At 32.5% G+C, this 18,460-nt stretch overlaps 1 protein-coding gene across 1 annotated transcript in view; it reads right to left on the bottom strand.

Annotated features, from left to right (window-relative positions):
• Positions 1-18,460, bottom strand: part of LOC129807130 (protein O-mannosyl-transferase Tmtc3) — a 325,993-nt gene that overhangs the window by 167,399 nt on the left and 140,134 nt on the right. Inside the window, exon 3 of the mRNA XM_055856176.1 lies at positions 9,684-9,765. Within this exon, the coding sequence (XP_055712151.1) occupies positions 9,684-9,765 (82 nt within the window). The remainder of the gene's footprint in view (positions 1-9,683; positions 9,766-18,460) is intronic.

Raw genomic sequence — 18,460 nt, 5'->3', positions numbered from 1 at the left:
GGTGAGAAATTGAAATAAAATTGGAATGTGGAAACTGCTCTTTTGTCGATTTTCAGCAGATGGAATATGGCGTGTAAAATTACAGAAAGTAAATGGTAACAAACTCAACTTACACCTAAATTTGTCTAGAGTTGTGTATAAAGTGCTGTATTGTATTATAAATATAAATATTTACGAAATACACAGATCTGTAAATTTTTTAGGTGATATTATTAAAAGAGGATAATAAAACAATTCAATTTTCTTTTCTTTTAATCTTCCAGCTTTCTCTTGGGACATTTCAAGTCGGGAACTGAATTTTGTTCACTTTTTTCCAATAGAGAAAAACTGTCATTGCATAAGATGGTCTTACGTAACAAAAGTGCATGAGGCACAGAAAATCTTATTTGAATCGTTAAAGATTAATGAATTATTCATTTAAGAAGAATATTTCAGTATAAGGTTTAGAGGAAAATGCAAAAGAAATGTCGACAGTTGTTTTGGGTGATAGATATAATATTAGTATTAAATTGTGATAATATTTGTTTAGTTATAATCGATACATTTTACCTATCAGAATGATGTAATTTTATATATAAGAAATTGTTATACAGTACGACTACAATAGTTTTGTTTGTTATATTTTTACAGTATTCTAAGTTACTGGCTGTTGTAGGTAATAATTCACTCATTCAAAATTGTCAGGTTCACTTATCAAAAGTAGTTTAAAAGCGTGACATTTACCCTGGATATTATGTAACAGTGTTTTGAATTGTAACACTATTGGAGTCATAGGAAAGAGTTGAGTCCAATTAACGAAAGAGTAGTTTTTAATTTTAACATATTTTTCTTATTTCTTTGAAAAAAGAAGGATAAAACTTTTATGCTACTAAAGGAAGTAACTAAAACCGGTCTTCAGACTAGAGGTTTAGCCCAGTTCCCAGTTCATGGGACAGTAAATGCTCTTTGGATGGTATAGGACAGACCGGGGCAGGATTAGTCAGCAGTAGAATTAGACAGTAAATTTCGTGTTATAATTTTTCTTAGAAAGAATATTGAGCAAATTACAATTTTTTCAGAATAATTCTTTGTAATAATAATAAAATAATATAACTACCTTCCTAGCGCAGTGAATGAAATGATGTTGGTAATTTCTACTTTATTTCATCTGAAACATTTAAGTTCAGAATGAGTTACGGAAAATTCAGTGAATACCAATAAAATGTATGATTTAATCATTAATTGCCCAAAATCCAAATCCAAAATTTTCTAGGTGTAGGGTAAGTGTGCCAAATTTCGGCATAGTTGCATGCAAGAGTCAAAGTCTTAAGTTTGAAATGTAATATTTTAAATTCAAATTGATTTTTTTTATTCTTTCTTCTGAAAGAGTGTTGCTTGGAACCTTGTAAAGAGTTTACCGTCTTTATTTACTTTAAAATCATTTTTAAAATATTTTAAAATGAATAAAAATGTAGACATAGCTTTGGTGGCCTATTTCGGCCACCTTCATTCTCATAGTTCCTTGCCCTTCGGGAATTCTTCCAATATCTTTTTCACGTTATCTCGTTTGTCGAACCTACATTTTTTGTTATTGTTTTGCATTGTATAATCTCTAGAGTACGTAAAATCTAAAAGTTCATGGAAGTTCGAGGAACAAAAAAAGTGGCCGAAATTGCAAGCTGGCCGGAACTTGGCACACTTACCCTATGCATCTCAAAAACTTATATTTCCGATCTAGAATATTAGGTGTAAGACATTCAATAATTCATTAAGAATTTTAACTTGTTGGCAATAAGACAAGCCGAAGGATATTTAATTTAATTTCAGTGAACGCCAGGTTCTTGTTAACGAAGGTTCTTGTGTTTTAAAGTCCTTCAAAAGGGACACGTCGTGTTAGATTGATCTATGTTGAATGACTTTCCTCGGTAAATAATGCATAAGACATTAAGTTACTTTAAAGCAAAGCAACTAATCAATCATTCAGATGGAAGTGCAAACAATTATTGGTCATGCTTTGCTTCTAATTGTATATGGTTAAGATTTGATCTTTGTTAAGTGTATTGTTCAAAAATCAATGAATTGGCTGGTATTTGCTCTAAATACTTGGAATATGGATTTTATTAATAGAGATTTTGTTTAATTTTTGTTCGTTGATTTTTAACTGAGACTGAAATGATCCAACAAATTGTTAAATTACTGTTGAAGAGTCGAATTTTCTCGTTGATTTGAATCTATCTATGCTAATCATGGCATAGAATTGCCAAATTGCTAGTTTGAAAAGCTTCAGCCAATAATGAAATACTAAGGCAATTATTCGCTCGTTTCATATTCCATAAAATCATAGAAAATGTTCAATTAGGCAAATTAATAGTTTATCGATTAGGATTCAAACTATAATTCGCTGATTACATTGAATTTTCTCCCTATTTTCATGCATTGCATTTCACTCTGTAATCAACCCTTTGAAGTCACCACCTGCACCCTTCTGGGCATGAAAGCTGATGGGTAACAAGTATTAGAGTTTTCTCCTTGTTGAAATCGAAAACCCCATGAGGTACGTTTAAAAGTGAACAATATAGGGCTTTTAATTCGCTCAGTTTATAAAATACAATTTAAACGTCCCTTTGATGTCGGTTTATCGCTCACCATATATTGCTTATTTGAAGTGTAGCAATATCGTTCAATCCTACAATGCATTATGTCTACTATCAGAAATTCTCATATATGAAGATATTTCAGAATGTTATGTTTAATAATATTTGGAGCTTTATCAAGACAATGGCACTTTTGATAAAATACTTTCATGAATACAAGAAGCCTAATTTGTTTCACAGCCAAAAAGGCAAAATTTACAAAGAAATTTTCAGTGTTGAGCAAATCTCTAGGAGAGTTGAAAACACTATATTATAACATTATTATGTGATATGGCTTATGTATCTTCTTCAACTTTAAACTAATATAGTGGAACGTGACCGTGTTATCTTTGCAGTTTTACAGATTTTCACTGCGGGGCTTTCTGCACTTTCCTTGTTTTTTGGTTTAACACATAAAGCTCATATCTAATGTACATGCTATATGTGAGTGTAGAGTTGATGCTATCTAAAATATGAGATGAGAATATTTCTGACAATACTTCCCTCCCAAGAAAAGCCACTTCAGCACTTTTCTCCAGATACAAACTACTTTATGTTGCTTCACTACAAAATTCTCTCATTTTTATGTACCATCACTTCACAAAACTGTCTCACTTCTTCTCTATCCATCGCATTTTTCGCACTGAAATAATTTATGAGATTTTGTCTCGAGAAGCTTTATTTGGATTTTTATCTCAGTTTTTTTTTGTCAGGTGAACATTTTTGGATATAGCCAAAAGAAAACCCGCACTAAAACTTGTTTTATTTGCCGTTTTTGTTCGGAATCCTAAGAACAATTTTTATTGTCACTTTTCAACTCTACAGCTTCAAATATTTTTCTTCTGCACCCCATCAACATTCGTTTCATTGTGAAATTGAGATGAATAAAGGTAGGATTTATATTTTGCAATCTTACTGAATAGATAGATGAATAACATATTGGAGTAAACACTGTTGTAAAAATACATAGTAATGTGAAGCTGTTGATACAAGTGTAGAATCTTCATTTTTGATGCATGAAAAACTTCATATGACATACGGATTTTGCCCTCGGAAACTTCGTCATTAATTCGATTGTTGAAAAATGGTGCAATTTTCTGGCATTAGTATACTTTATAACTAATACGCTTTAGTCTTCAATAATAAATTCATAGTAATATAAAACTGTATCACATTCTTTAAAATGAGAATTCTGTCATAAGAAATGCCTCTATCTTAAATTACAAAACTTAAAAATTAAAGGTTCGCAAATATTTGGTGTGTTTTATAAAAGTTTTAGCTACCGTAAGTGTGAGTGACTTTGACACCCCGGTTCGTAAGCTTTTCTTTATTTCTAGAACGTAATACCGGGCTTTAGACCTAAGGCTTAGCCAAATAGCTAAACTGCTCTTATTTCTTATTAATCATTATTTCTTGAGAACATTTAACTTAGGATTGAATTATTAAAGATAAATAACGTATTAGGCTAACAAAGAGCAATTGAATTGCACGCTATTTAGGATTTTGAGGCCTACGGGAACTGGGCTAAACTTCTAGCATGAAGACCGCTTAAGAATGGTCTCTACCGATCCAGTCTACCATATCTGATAGGTGAGAACCGTTCTTAAACATTAGAATTAAAGAAAAGCTTACGAACTTTACAAACAATATGATTTTTTCTATAAGCAAGTGATTTTTTCTATAACTTATTAATTGCAATTTGTAACTCATTTCGGTAAACTCGAGCCGAGGATTTGATCGGGAAACCTTTACATATCTCCAGGGAACTCACGGACATACCAGAAACCCATATATTTTTTCGAAATTTCCAGGAAACTCAGAGAACCCACATTACTTTCTGGAAACGGAAAACACGAGGCACTCTGCTTGCTTATGACTTACTCTTTGATAATCTTTTAAAAAATGAAGTATTAAAAAAATATATAGAATTTCATTTAATATTAAAATCTATAAACGATTTAATACGGATATTTAGGAATTTCATTGGCTTCAAACACTAAACATTTAATCACACATAGATTATAATTACAATTTTTAGTAAATATGAAGTTTTTCAATTTTTATTTAGAGTTCTTCAGATAAGAAAAAACTTTTTATTAAAATATAATAAAATAAACTATTACAATCTTTTATTTTAAGAAATCGTAAGGGGCAAATTTGAAATACAAATATATTTTCTTGTAAATATTTGCGGCAGATAATATGAATATCTTCATTTTAAACCTGATGATAGTTTCAAACGCAATCCATTGGCTCACGTTTTAGCAATTCTATTCTAAAATACCTTGAATTAAATTTTAGATCAAAGTCTGTATGGCAAATTGAGAACTTTTTAACCGATCCACGTTTTAACACCCTTTCTCACCAACGAAAATAAAATATCTTATCCCCTTTCCCTTTAGTGATTTTTGAACCTTACAAACTTGGATATTGGGTAGCAAGTAGTTCGACATATCATCTCTATATTCCTATATAGATCCACACACCCCCACGAAACAATTGAGCTCGGCCGAAAGATGAAAGTTTTTAGGGTAGGAAAGTGGCTAGGGTGTGACTTTGATGGTGAAAAACGAAGTGGAAAACGATGTGATTGTGGCTGAATAAAAAATATCTTACACGATTCACTTGGAATACAAATATAAATATTTTTTTTCCATTCAATTGGGAATACAAATCCACAGAAAATTTTGTAATTTCTCTTAAGTTCTCTGAGAGAGCATATCATTTTCCAACAAATTGCTTAGAGTTTAACTCTTTCGCGTCCATAGGGTAATGTCATGACTCGGGGAAAAAAGTTTTTTTTGGGTATTTACATTAATTGAAATCTATCTGTTCGTGCACGACATCATAATAGAAGGATGTAAGATTCTTGGCTCATTTTCTCAAGACTCCAGTTAGATTTCAATTAATGTAAATAGCCAAAAAGAAACTTTTTTCCCCGGGTCATATATGACCCTATGGACGCGAAAGAGTTAAAAGGGATGTGAAGTATTTTTGACTTATCAAATTTCCGTTTAATCAAAGTTTTACACTGGAGCATGCAATTTCACAGCATGACTTTGTTTCATCTTTGTACTGAAATATTTTGCAGAGATAAAATATAGGGGAAAGTACTCTCCCTTCGAACGTTCATACCTTCGAATAATATGAATTTACTTTTAGTTTTCCTAAGGAACTTACACATTTCTTTTATTGGTTAACTTATCATCAATTATTGATAGTTGTGTAATAATCATGTTTAAATCTCTTCAGAAAACTAAAAGAAAATTCACATCATCCGTAGGTATGAACATGAACGTTCGAAAGGAGAGTACTTTCCCCTACCCAGATTTTATCTTACTTTTCCTGCATAAATTAAAGAACTTTTTTGACAAAATCTTTGACGTATTTTAAATAGCCTTGCGTATGATTTGCAACTTAAAACTAGTATATTTTCGTGACTTGATAATTTTAAATTTAAAATAATAATTTTCAAATGTATAATTTTAATTGAAGATATAAAAGGTAAACGCAAATTAAAAAGCTTATTCAAGGTTTATATAAAAAGTATTTTTAAAATCATTAGAAGAGATAAATGATAGATCTGTCAGTAAATAGAGTATTTCACCGTGAAAAAAGTTTCGATGCATTAAACGGTTTCTCCAAATCTCTTAAGAAAATTTACTAATTAGTGATAAAAGTATTTAATGAATTTTAATAACTATTTTTTTCTTTAAATTCGAGTTAATGTAACTATTTTTATGACATGATATCAAAATTTGACGTATTTATACAGAGAAGAGAATGTCAAAGAAAAAAACGATAGAGGAGACCGGGGTAGAACTAGCCAGTATATGAAAATTTCTATTGTGCATAATTTGTAAAAAAAAAAATTTAATCAGGCTGATAAATATTTGAATAAATAGCAAGGAAGGTGTTTACTAGGAATAAATAGTTTTCTCAATATTCTTTTTAAGACAAGCTATAATATCCCACAGTTTAATTCTATGCGTGGCTAATTCTGCTCCTGCCCCCTCCTCCTTTTCTAATTTGAATCAGATCAAGACAGAGGAATTCCTTTCTCCAGTTAGGATCCACTTGTTTACTATCGTTTAGGAAAAACATTATAAAGAATTTAAGTTGATCGATATATTAATATAAACCCTGACAGAGCTCACTTAAATCAAATCACAAAATATAGCACTGAGGCTGCCAAGGTACAACTTCGTGAGAGTGAACTGTCCACGACGAATTATGCTCACTCACTGAAGTATATTAGTGTTATTTGCTATTAACAACAAGAGCACCATATATCAACCTTTAGCACGTTCAGCAGCCATAAGGACGATAGGGATTGGGTGTGTCAAGGGAATAAAGAATTTGGATTGGTGGAATACAACCGTTGGCAGGGCGGACATGTGTCGAATAGGCCGTACGCTCTACATTCATTTTTTAAAGGGCTTGAGATAACCATATAAACAGGTTGCTTTAAAAGTAATTAACACTGCAATAACCTACCCCCTGGCAAAAGGTTTTTTTTTATATGGAGCTGTTGAAGCCAACTTATAAATTGTTTCCAAACTCAGCCTATACTTCGAGTTCCGAAAAACTTTTTAGATGGAAATATAGAATATTTATCCCTCTTTATAAGACACAGAGTCCTGTGTACGTGTACAAGGCACACCTAAATTGTGACATATGTCGTGTAACCGTTACAAGTGCAGAAAAATTTCCATACGAATCTGTATGTGAATGTGAGAAAGTGGCTTCAACTTTGAAGGCCACTTGCCAGGGAGTAGGCAATAACGGATACGCCGTCCAAAATTGTTAAAATTATCAATATGACGGTCATTTGCTTTATATCGGTTATAATAATTATTAGGAGTAGTGGATAATCTTTCGACCCCAAGGTCTAGGACAAGGTGGCTGAATCAAATTCAGAATTTTGTCTTGGAGCACCTTGGGATCAAACCCGAACAACTTCCTTCAGTGTTGGAGGATCGACAAGCATGGCTACTAAATTGGATGTCTTATTTCCATAACCATTCAAAAAAGACAACTATATTGTCTTCGGTTTTTAATCGTCTGATTATAGACATATTCAAAGTATATAGTGAGAGTAATCTTAATAAAATAATAATGAAGCAATATATTCTACTAATCCACATCGGAACATGCTGGAGTGCCCTTCATCGCCAGCCTCCCGGAGTAGAGCCTATATTGCTCATTCTCCGGGAGCCACGAATCAAGCTTCCTCTCAGCTTTACGGTTGAAGGCCGACTGAGAAACCGATTCGTATGTGCCTTCGGGATAATCTATTGGACGCTTATAACTCCATCTACCGGCGATACAGTAGCCTTATGAGTTAGCCGTTATAGCACCCCTCAGAGTCACCACCCCAACTGAACAGTGATTGGTACCGTTGACTTAGAAGAATCTTCGTCAGGACTCTTCCAACTCCTTTAGGATCAACAGTCCTACTACAATAATAGATGAGATTGTTAAGGATCTCACTTAATGTAGGTTAGTAAGTTACGAGAAAAACCATAAAAGATTGAAGAGTTTCATAATCAGTCGCAGATTGCAAAAGAAATTTCATTGCTTCATTAACTAAAGGTTAGATATATTCAGTTACGTGTAATGTTTTTCGGTTTGTGACTGAAAAATCAAAATTTTATTTTATTATACTTGAATTATACTTTAAGCGATATTTTGTTTAATTTATCAATCGATTCAAATTTGGTCGTGAATCGGTAAGGTAACTGTGCCAAATTTCGGCATAGTTGCATGGGTTGCATGCAAGCACCAAAGTCTTAAATTTGAAATGTAACATTTTTAATACAAACTGATTTTTTGTTACTTCTTTTTAAGGGGTGTTGCTTCACTGAGAGAAATCCGAAAAAGTTAAAATAACATTCCGGAAATGTTAATTTTACCCTGCAGTATTGATCCGAAAACGGTGTAAATATTACCCTTTTTATGTGTATTACGGGTTAAAGTTACCCTTATTTCATGTTAATTTCACCCTTAAAAGGTGTAAAATTAACATTAAAAAATGTTGATATATTTTTATACCCAAAAAGTGTTAAAGTTATGACGAAAAAAGGTTAATCGCAGCCTCTTTTTTCTCAGTTTTTCAACCCTGTAGATAATTTGTCGTCTTTGTATTCTCGAGAATCATTCTTAATACATTTTAAAATCATTAAAAATATAAAGATAAGCTTTGGGTAATATTTCGGCCACTTTTATTCTTCTGGTTCCTTACTCTTCCGGAAGCGACATTTTTTATTTCATTTTTGCATTGTAAAATCTCAAGAGCATGCAGAAACTAAAGAGTCATGGAAATTTGTGGAACAAAGAAGTGGCCGGAATTACAAGCTGGACGGAATTTTTTACATTTACCTTAAATATAAAAAATACGCAAGTGAAAAATACTAGAGTTCACGAACTCATAGTTACTATACAATAGTTAGTTTGACCTAAGAGGTGAATAAGTATTATATTTCAGCAAGTGAACCATAAGCAACAGATCCGTTGATGGTCTAGTCAATGAGTCTTCATGATCGCCTGGTCGGCGCCTATTAGTCTCTATGACTGACTACGTAGCGCCGATTAGTCTTCGCGATAGGCTAATCGCCTATGACCAGCCTCTATTGAACCATGTGTGTCATGACCACCCCTGGTTGGTCCGCTAAAGAACGTTGTTTTCGTAGAGAAATAGAGCGAAACTACCTTTGAAGTATAGCATTACTTGTTCAAGCATTTTGCAAAAGCTAAAAAAATTCTTGAATTGAATCGAAAATTCTCACTTTAGCTATGTGATTTAGCCCTAAATCTTGATCATAATATTCATGATAAAATACAAAAACCCAGTGTTATTTATGTTGTTTTTCAATTACGCCGTTAATGTAATTGCATTTGCGAATCTTCATGGTAAATTTACAGGAAATTATGTGGACATTTAAATCTTGCAACTACTAAAGTGGAACACTGGGGGGTCGTACTGAAGATTTGCACTCTCGTGAATTATTCGCTGCTTCAAATTGCAAGAAGTATGGATATATATGTGTATATAATATAGAGAAGACTTACAGCTTCAGTGTGAACTGGATGAACGGCAAAGAGCATTGCAGCAGAGAAACTCATCAGTTCTGGCAGGAACATCGTGCACATCCTGTAAGGATATGGAAGAAATTAGTATAAATACATAGCCCTTGTTATATAGCATTTCAATTAAAAGTTTTCTTCTCAGGCAGTATCTGAGTGATTCTTCTGGCATGGGAAAATCTTAAGGGGTCTGCTTGTGAAAATCTGAGAAGCCCCTTACACCACTTTCCGTCATTTTATGTGTGATTGTATTGGTAGAGGGTCTATGTTGCCTTATCTAAATATTTTCATGTGTATGAATTTCAAGTGAAAATCATATGTATAGATATCTAATGTGATGTGGAAAATTTCTTCATACATCCCTGCAGTATATACAATTAGTAAAGGTAAAATTTATTCCAACAAGATGAATGGCATAGATGTGTAAATTGTTAGGAAATGTTTATTTGTATATCCTATTCCCCACCTCCACCCTCTTGTCTATCTGTGAATGAATGCAAACATTGGTGGAGAAAAGGAGTTTTGGTTGCGTGGAAACTCTCATCACTCTCCATCCCCAAAACTCCTTATTTATATACATATTTCTCTATTTTATAAAGCCACAAGAGTTTGTGATGCTCCTTGATGGAAAATTACAAAAGCAAACTTGACGATAAGGAAATGCTGCCGCGGGTATCAGCAGACGAAGAGCAAGAAGACATGATGAGGAGTACTTTACAACAAACTCACAGCTATAATAAGTGTGTATAATACATTGATATTTGACACGTTATACAGCCCCCTTACCATCCTTTGCTACTCTAAGGAAAATTCTGGAGAATTTTAATCACGGTCCTTTATCAACACTGCCAACCGCCAAAGACATTGTCTTGTTGAACAAACATATGCTCATTATGTACATAGAATCACATTCAAATGATACAAAACACATTGCACTTGAAAAGTCTTCTCTTGCTGTGAATAACACCAAAAAATCAACAATTAAATAAATATTTTCACAGATTTGCTCGATATTTCAGAGATTATGAGGATGCTGTATAGCGCAATGCGATTTTAAAATATAAACAAACGAAAAACAGCTAGTCGCGTTACTTAGGCTTATGTAGGGGAGATTGGGGCAAAAGTTGTAAAAATTGATATTTTATTTTTTCACAAACTCTCAGAGTATCTCAATGATTTCTATTGCGCATATTCTTATAGGAAATTCACCGTTCTACCGTTTTTCGGAGTTCACTTTTCTCTATTTGGAAAGGACATACGATTTCCGAGCCACTTTCGAAAAGATGATTTTGTGCAAAGTCTCAAAACTGCTGGGGCAAAATTAGTCAAGCATGGGGTATTGGTAAATTCTGGTAGGAAATTTATTGCTTTATAACTTTACGTAGACCATTTTTATTACCTAAGTGAGAAATGTGCTTTTCAAGTCATTTTTCGAAAGCTGTTTTTGGCAAGAAAACTCTCTTCGCCGGCTACGAAAAGTCAGCTACGCGAATTGGGTGAGTTGAACTGAACGAAGTTTTCCGAATAAATGCCAGATTGAAAATAGATAGAGAAAATACAGTAGAGTCTCTCAAATCTGAATCTCTCAAATTCGAACGCTGTTTGGATTCAAAATGTCAATTGTGAGGTTATGTTAGAAGGTTCGTATTCTAGGTGAATGAAAATCATATTTATGTGCTCCTTCCTGAATGTTTACATACATTATTATCGTATAAAATGAAAAGGAAGTATGTTACCACTAAAACTTGCGAGAAAGTGCGAGAATTTGATTCAAAGTATAATTTAATCTTACACAAATTTCGTTAGTTTTGAAAAAATCGTTCGAATTTGGGAGGTGAGAAATGTCAAAAATACCCCCCGAGCGTTCGAATTTAGGAGACTCTACTGTAGCCTAAAAAAATTGCGTCAATAATATTTTGCATATTTTACGGTGTTTCCGTACACTATTAGAAAAAATTAGTTAGGAGAAGCTCATATGCAGTTATTAGAACTATAAAATATAGAAAATATAGACACAACTTCATATGTAGTTCGGGTAACTAAATGAAATAGTTGACCAGAATTAGTTGAATAACCCTGCGTAACTCTTGCAAAAGTTGACAGAACTATATAAAAATATAGGCTCATGTATTTATATTGGTATTTATGACTAAATGAAATTCGTTATTGATATTAGTTGCAATTATCAATTTCATTTAATTAACACAACCATGTAATATTTTGTGAAATCTATATGAAATAATTGCCATAACTTATCTACCTAAATATTGCCTTTCGTTCTTATTACTAATAAAATTGTTATGAAAAAAATATTTTATGATTATTATACATTAGTAATCATGTCTAAACTTTTCTAAGAGTGTAGCTTATTCAAAAGAAGTCTCCTGAGAGTATGCAAAATTTCTGTATGCACAAAGCCGTTTTGTGCGTTTTCCCTCGGTCCCGAGAATGTGCATAATCTCGGGACCCCCTGTATAGAAATCTACAGAATTTTAAGCATTTAAAACACTTTTGTAATGCGGGGTATTCTATTAAAAATCCTTTAATCTCTTCCTGTTAGAGTTGTGCTGCCACACGGCTCTTCTGCAGTTTCATTCACAGAGAGAAATCCGAAATAGTTAAAATAACATCCCGGAAATGTTAAATTTACCCTGCAGTATTCATCTGAAATCGGTGTAAATGTTATGCTTTTTAAGTGTATTAGGGGTTAAAGTTACCCTTTTCATGTAATTTTTACCCTTAAAAAGGTGTAAAATTAACATTAAAAATGTTGATATATTTTTACTCCTAAAAGTATTAAAATTATGAGGAAAAAAAAGTTAATCGCACCCCCGTTTTTTTCTCAGTGTTGAAACTGTTGACCAAACGTTTTTTATTCCATGTGAAATGTCGGAATTCTTCGTTTTTTTTTTGACAAATTTTACCCCTATTGGGTATTTTTGATAAAACTAATTTTGGAGGAAAATTACGTTAGATAAATTAACAAACAGACAACAGCTTCGTATTCAGGAAATTCAAATTATACAGCAAACACACACTAATGCATAAGTTTCGGAAGTAAGGCGATGATATGATCTCAACTGAAGTGCAAATATTTTAAAACAAGGGCTCAAAATTACAATTTTTTTTTATTTTTTTAATGAGTTTCATGAAGGTGATCTATAGTAAAAATTTGAAGTCTCGGTCCTTTTTCTCTTGGAAGATAGTGAATTTTAAAATTTTCGTCTTGACACATTTTGCCCCAGTCTCCCCTATATTACTAATATTTAGTTAGGTAAATTTGTAATTATTTCGAACTATCTCTATCTACATATTTTATATTGTATAGTCCTACATGTTACTTTCTGTATCCTGGGCATGAACCAATAAACTTATTATTATTATTATTAGGTTAGCACTAGCTTCTCCCTAACGATTAAACCCCCTGTGGTTATTTGAATTGACATCATAGATGTCTCTCGGAGTGGCACCGATCGCTTCTAAAACCGTTTCTTGTGCTAACCTAACCTGTGAATTACCTCTTCGAGAGAGGGGTATCGTAGAGAGGATTAGTAGTGAGGATTAGTTCATGTTGAATAGTCGTAGCGAATAGATCATTAGGAGGAATGTTGAGGGTTCTGGGGAAACCTCTTGCGGCCAAGGCGCTAATCCGTGTCATTTCCTTAAGGGCTGCGGCCTTATGCCCTAGACATACTAACGACTTAAGCCGAGAGACAACCTAGTGGAAAATGATGGAAATGTAGTTTAACAATTATTTCTAATAAAATTATGCTAAGCTGTCTTTCGACTAATCCTCAAGTATGTCAAGGCCCTTAGGGATTCCCTGAGGGATCTAATGAATTTTATGAAAACAAAATAATTACAAGATTAAAAAAGTAATTGGCGCATAAAAGACCCAAGTCTTAAAGAGGGACTTTGTCCCATATTAATAGATTGAGATAAAATGATTCAGAATTGTAAAATAATAAAAATTTAAATTTAAAACCCAAATTTCAATTGTAATAAATAGTTCTGTTATTACTTTAAATATTTAAATTAAATCTAATATTATTACAATCAATCGATTCCATTATTGCTCTCCCTAAAAACGTACACAGCGAGTTTAAGTAATGAAATCAGGAAGGAAGCAAACCCTCAAATAATGTACACTGAAAAAGTACACAAAAGAAGTGATGCAACAATTGCATCAGTTTCATTGTACTCCCACAGAAATTTCCTTTCCACTGATAATTCCGTGACGAGAATGTTTAAAAATCTCACACAATAACCATATTGGTGAAGATCTCTCGGTGTGGTATCTTTCGATGTCGCGTAGTATTCCATTTAGCCCATTTTGAGGATACTTTTATTTTCTTTCAAGCAGCCAAAGTTAGTCCAGGGAGCTTTCATATCTTACCCAATGCAAAGAATTGAATGGGAAACGTGCAGAAAAGTCATCATCACACCGAAAATTTCTATACAGAAAATGTGTCTCTCTCTCTTTCTCAGTACAGGAAAACCACCTGAGTTTAATCCCATCTTCCACACGTAATACCTTAATTTCTTCCGACAGGAGTCATTTTCACTCACCCAACATTGGCGAAAATGTAATGAAGTGTAATTCCACTTGAGAATTTGCGAGTTTGAATGATATAAACATTTTGAGATAATTTCATCTGATGTATAAACTTGCAGTTAGGTATAAGGAGACATGGACTGAATGATAGATGAGAGAAAATTGCTCTAAGACTGCAAGGATTAGGATTTATCTGGGCGATCTAATGCTCTTCTATTATCATTTGTACGAGCTTTTCACAGAAGGATTATATGAGTCGTTTTTATGGACTATACGATGCAATTGTGCTTTTTAGCATCATATCAATGGCGTTAGAGTAGTTTTTAATGATCTTCAGTGACCTATATAGAAATTTTATAACAAGCAATTATTCCTTACTAGTACTAAAACTTCAGTTGAGTGTAAAGAAAAATGTCTTATAAACGAATGTAATTTGAATATTTTCGCAAAATTTATACATTTGAAGTCACAAATGTTTAAAAAAAATGCTTTTTTTTATTGTAATTTTTAGTGTTTTATTCTATTCAAAAACATAAATATTGTTACTTTTTATAACTGAAGACAATTGGACATCAATTTTTCATTTTTACCATAAATTGGATCAATTGGATCAATGTTTCCAGTTGTCTTCTTTCTATATTGAAAATTAAATGCAAAATTATTCTTGCAGGGATCGAATGAATTTTGACATTGCATTTGCATTTGCAAAATTATTATGGTTTTTGGAATGCATAAGGTTCATTTAAACCCGTGCAGATTTTGAGTGAGCTTCAATTTTTAAACTTTTTAACAGTTTTCCCAAAAAAAACCAATTTGAATTTTAAAAATAATGTTGTGAGAGTATTGTACTAAATTTAATTAGATCCACCTTCAATTGAAATAAAAAGATATATTATTGAAATAAGATGCGTTTTTGAAATAACAGAATTAATTGTGCCTTTGTAACCATATCTTAGAAAACAGTAAGTTCAACTTCATATCCATAGGGTGGAATCACCACTTCTCGCCACTTATATTGAAATCGCTATTTTTCGCGATTTATGAAATAAATGAGCCGCAAAGTTATTTGCATTTTTATTGTTGCTACGTATAGAGTCGAAAAATAATAATTATTCGTTTTATAATTACGATTTTTAGTATTTTTTATATTTTAAGCACGTGCATCGAATCCAATATTTCTTACCAAATATACTAAGTGTCATCAAATTTTTATCGAACAAAATGTACATTTTTGGATAAATAATTTTGTCTTTTGAACATTTAATTACACTTGTGAAATACATAAAATTTGAATTTATTTAATTAATATTGCATTTTTTATCATTTTTATATAAAAATAAGGCATGGCGATAAGTGGTTACTCCACCCTACTACGGATCAAAAAAATCAGAGTAATGTGAGATATTCACAGCGAACAGACTGGGGTTTTCTACATGGTCATTGCTTTTTTACGCCTTCATTGCTTTTTTACTCGTGGAAAAAATAATCAAAAAATTGCGGCACCAAACCAATTTTTGGATCATTTTGATGTTTTTTCTGTTCTCTGACACAATATTTTTTTAAAAAGAAAATGATTTATTAGTAAAATTTGCCAAATCTAAACACCTCGAATTAAGAGCAAAAAGCAATTGGCCGGTCAATTGCTCTTTGCTTTTTTTCAAGGTACTTATAATTGGAAAATTTTACTAATACATTTTCTTTTTAAAGAATATTGTCTCATAAGGCGTAATAAATATCAAATTAGTCCAAAAATTGGTTTGGTGCAGCAATTTTTTGATTATTTTTTCCACGTATAAAAAAGCAATGAAGGTGTAAAGAAGAAATGACCATGTAGAAAAGCCCAGTCTATTCGTTGTGATTAAGTAGTATTACGTTAGAATAGCTCTGAAGTACTGATAACTAAAAATTTACTAAAACTAAAACTGGATAACTTTAAATTTTCACGTTAAAGACGTTAAATGACTAGGTATTTTCCGGAAACTTTTAATGGTTTTGTTTATCTACGTGTGTTTTTTTAATAGTTAAAAGTGTAAACAAGTATAGTCGAAATTTGCAAGATCGGTTGATTAAAAGAATAAAATTAAACATGAATACTTACAAATATTTAGTATAGAGAATAAGAATCAATTTTTCAATATAGAGAATAAGAATCAATGATTTTTCTGTAGAAAATGGGTTATAATAATAATTAAATTCTTGTATATCAAAAATTACGGTTAAATTAATCATTAATTTTTTTTGTAGAGGTTAACATCGTTACTAAGCCAACAATGAATAGAAAAATGGATAAAAAATAGATGGGAAAATGAAAAATAAATTAAATTGTAAACTAACAAAACTTATTTTCGAATTTTTGTTCAACATATGCAATATTTTATCATACTTCTCGACCAATTTAAAAAAAAAAAAAGTAAAAATCAATTGCGAAAATTTGATTCATTCCAACAATTCTATATCAAGCTAGAAAAATGAAAATAAACATTATTGAGAGTAACGTCCATCTAACTGTGAGTATTTCATTCGAGCACTTGCTCGCGTATCTATGTTCTAGAAAAATAATAAAATCGTTCTTTTTCTATCTCACACTATGTAGCCCCCTTAACAAAATATGGTGCATTGAAGTGTCAGTATAAAATCCCTAGAGCAACAATTTGTAATTTTCGTTCATGCGAGTGCTCTTGGTGAATCCCTAAAATCAACCATCAAGTTATAGTGAAGATTTATCAACCCAGTGAGAAGTGCAAACAAATCAGTGAATCAATAAATTTCGCATAGTTTCTATCCCAGAGTTTCTGTATGGAGATTTTAGGGTGACGGGCATATAAAATAAATTTTCAGTATTTCTGGAATTTACGGAATTGTGCAATCGACAATCGTAGAGACAAGCACACCAAATGGATAGACAGCCTCGTGAATACAGAATTGTTGATGAGGGAGGGTGAGAGATGTGGGTGCAGTGGGATAAAAAAAGGGCTACGAATAAATTCATGAATGGGAAAAATGCCACAAAAAACCATAAAGGGGAGATATGAGCACACCCAGAGTTTCCCTCATACACCCCAAAAGTAGCTACCCCCTCGATAGACCCCAGAGAGAGCACTGACAATGGCAGAGAAGCGACCGACGAAGACAGACATGGAACAGGAAGCTCCAACCGTGACATCTATACCCATTACCATTTGTCGTCACTGCACGGAAGTGGCTGTATTCTCGTTCCCTTTTGTCGCCGGCATCCAGGAGACGAGGAAGAATTTCCGATCAAAATTGCCATTAAGCTGAAACAGGAGACTTTCAGATACTGAATGAAGTCACTATATTTTTACATGGAATAGTCAAACATTTCGATTTTTTCTGCACACATCAACCTTCCAATAAAATTAACTATTTCCTCCTCTTCTTTGCATAAGTTTAATCACAATTTTTCAATTATCATGTACCGTCCATGCGTCTATGGAATTTGATTGAAGAGCGATATTGTTGCATAATCACCCAGCGTTCGTTATTTTCGACCAAACCATAGAGAGAATAGGACACATTCTTTGAAAGCCCCTGATTATGAAAATGAACAGACGCTAAATCTAGTTCGGATAACAGGACACTATAGGCACTGCAACTCCGATAGAGAAATGAGAGACATCCGATAATGTTAAATTAACATTCAGGAAATGTCAATTTTACCATTATATATGCTGGACACAACTACTACTTAAGCCGAGAGACAGTATAATGTAATTATAACTAAAATAATGATTAGACTACATTCACATCAGTTTCACACAAAGCCGTGTCTCTGATAATGTCGTAAGTGTATCTGGGTATTACTGCAGTGATTCTAAATCGGTTTCAATTATTACTTTTCTAGGTGTACTAGAGGTTACAGTTACAGCTTTATGAAAAGAATTTACCCATACAAAGTTGTTAAATCAACATGTAGAAATGTTAATATATTTTAACCCAAAAAGAGTAAACTTTATAACGAGCAGTTAACTTTACTAACTTATAACTAGTGTATACTTAAAAAAAAACTCAAATAAAAAGCTAAACAGATCAGCGTCGATTAGCGTATGTGACACACTTGATTCAGTCGCTAATACGATCGTCAGACCTGGTTTATCTGTATAGTTTAAATTTTTCGATTGTTTTTTGAAAGGTGAAATATTTTTGAAAAAAAATACTAAGCTTGTAGGTACATTAGGCACATGTCGTC

This window comes from Phlebotomus papatasi, chromosome 3, assembly GCF_024763615.1.
Source record: "Phlebotomus papatasi isolate M1 chromosome 3, Ppap_2.1, whole genome shotgun sequence".
NCBI classification, from domain to species: domain Eukaryota; kingdom Metazoa; phylum Arthropoda; class Insecta; order Diptera; family Psychodidae; genus Phlebotomus; species Phlebotomus papatasi.
The sequence above is the reverse complement of the archived record's forward strand: the minus strand, read 5'-3'. Positions and strand labels throughout refer to the sequence as shown.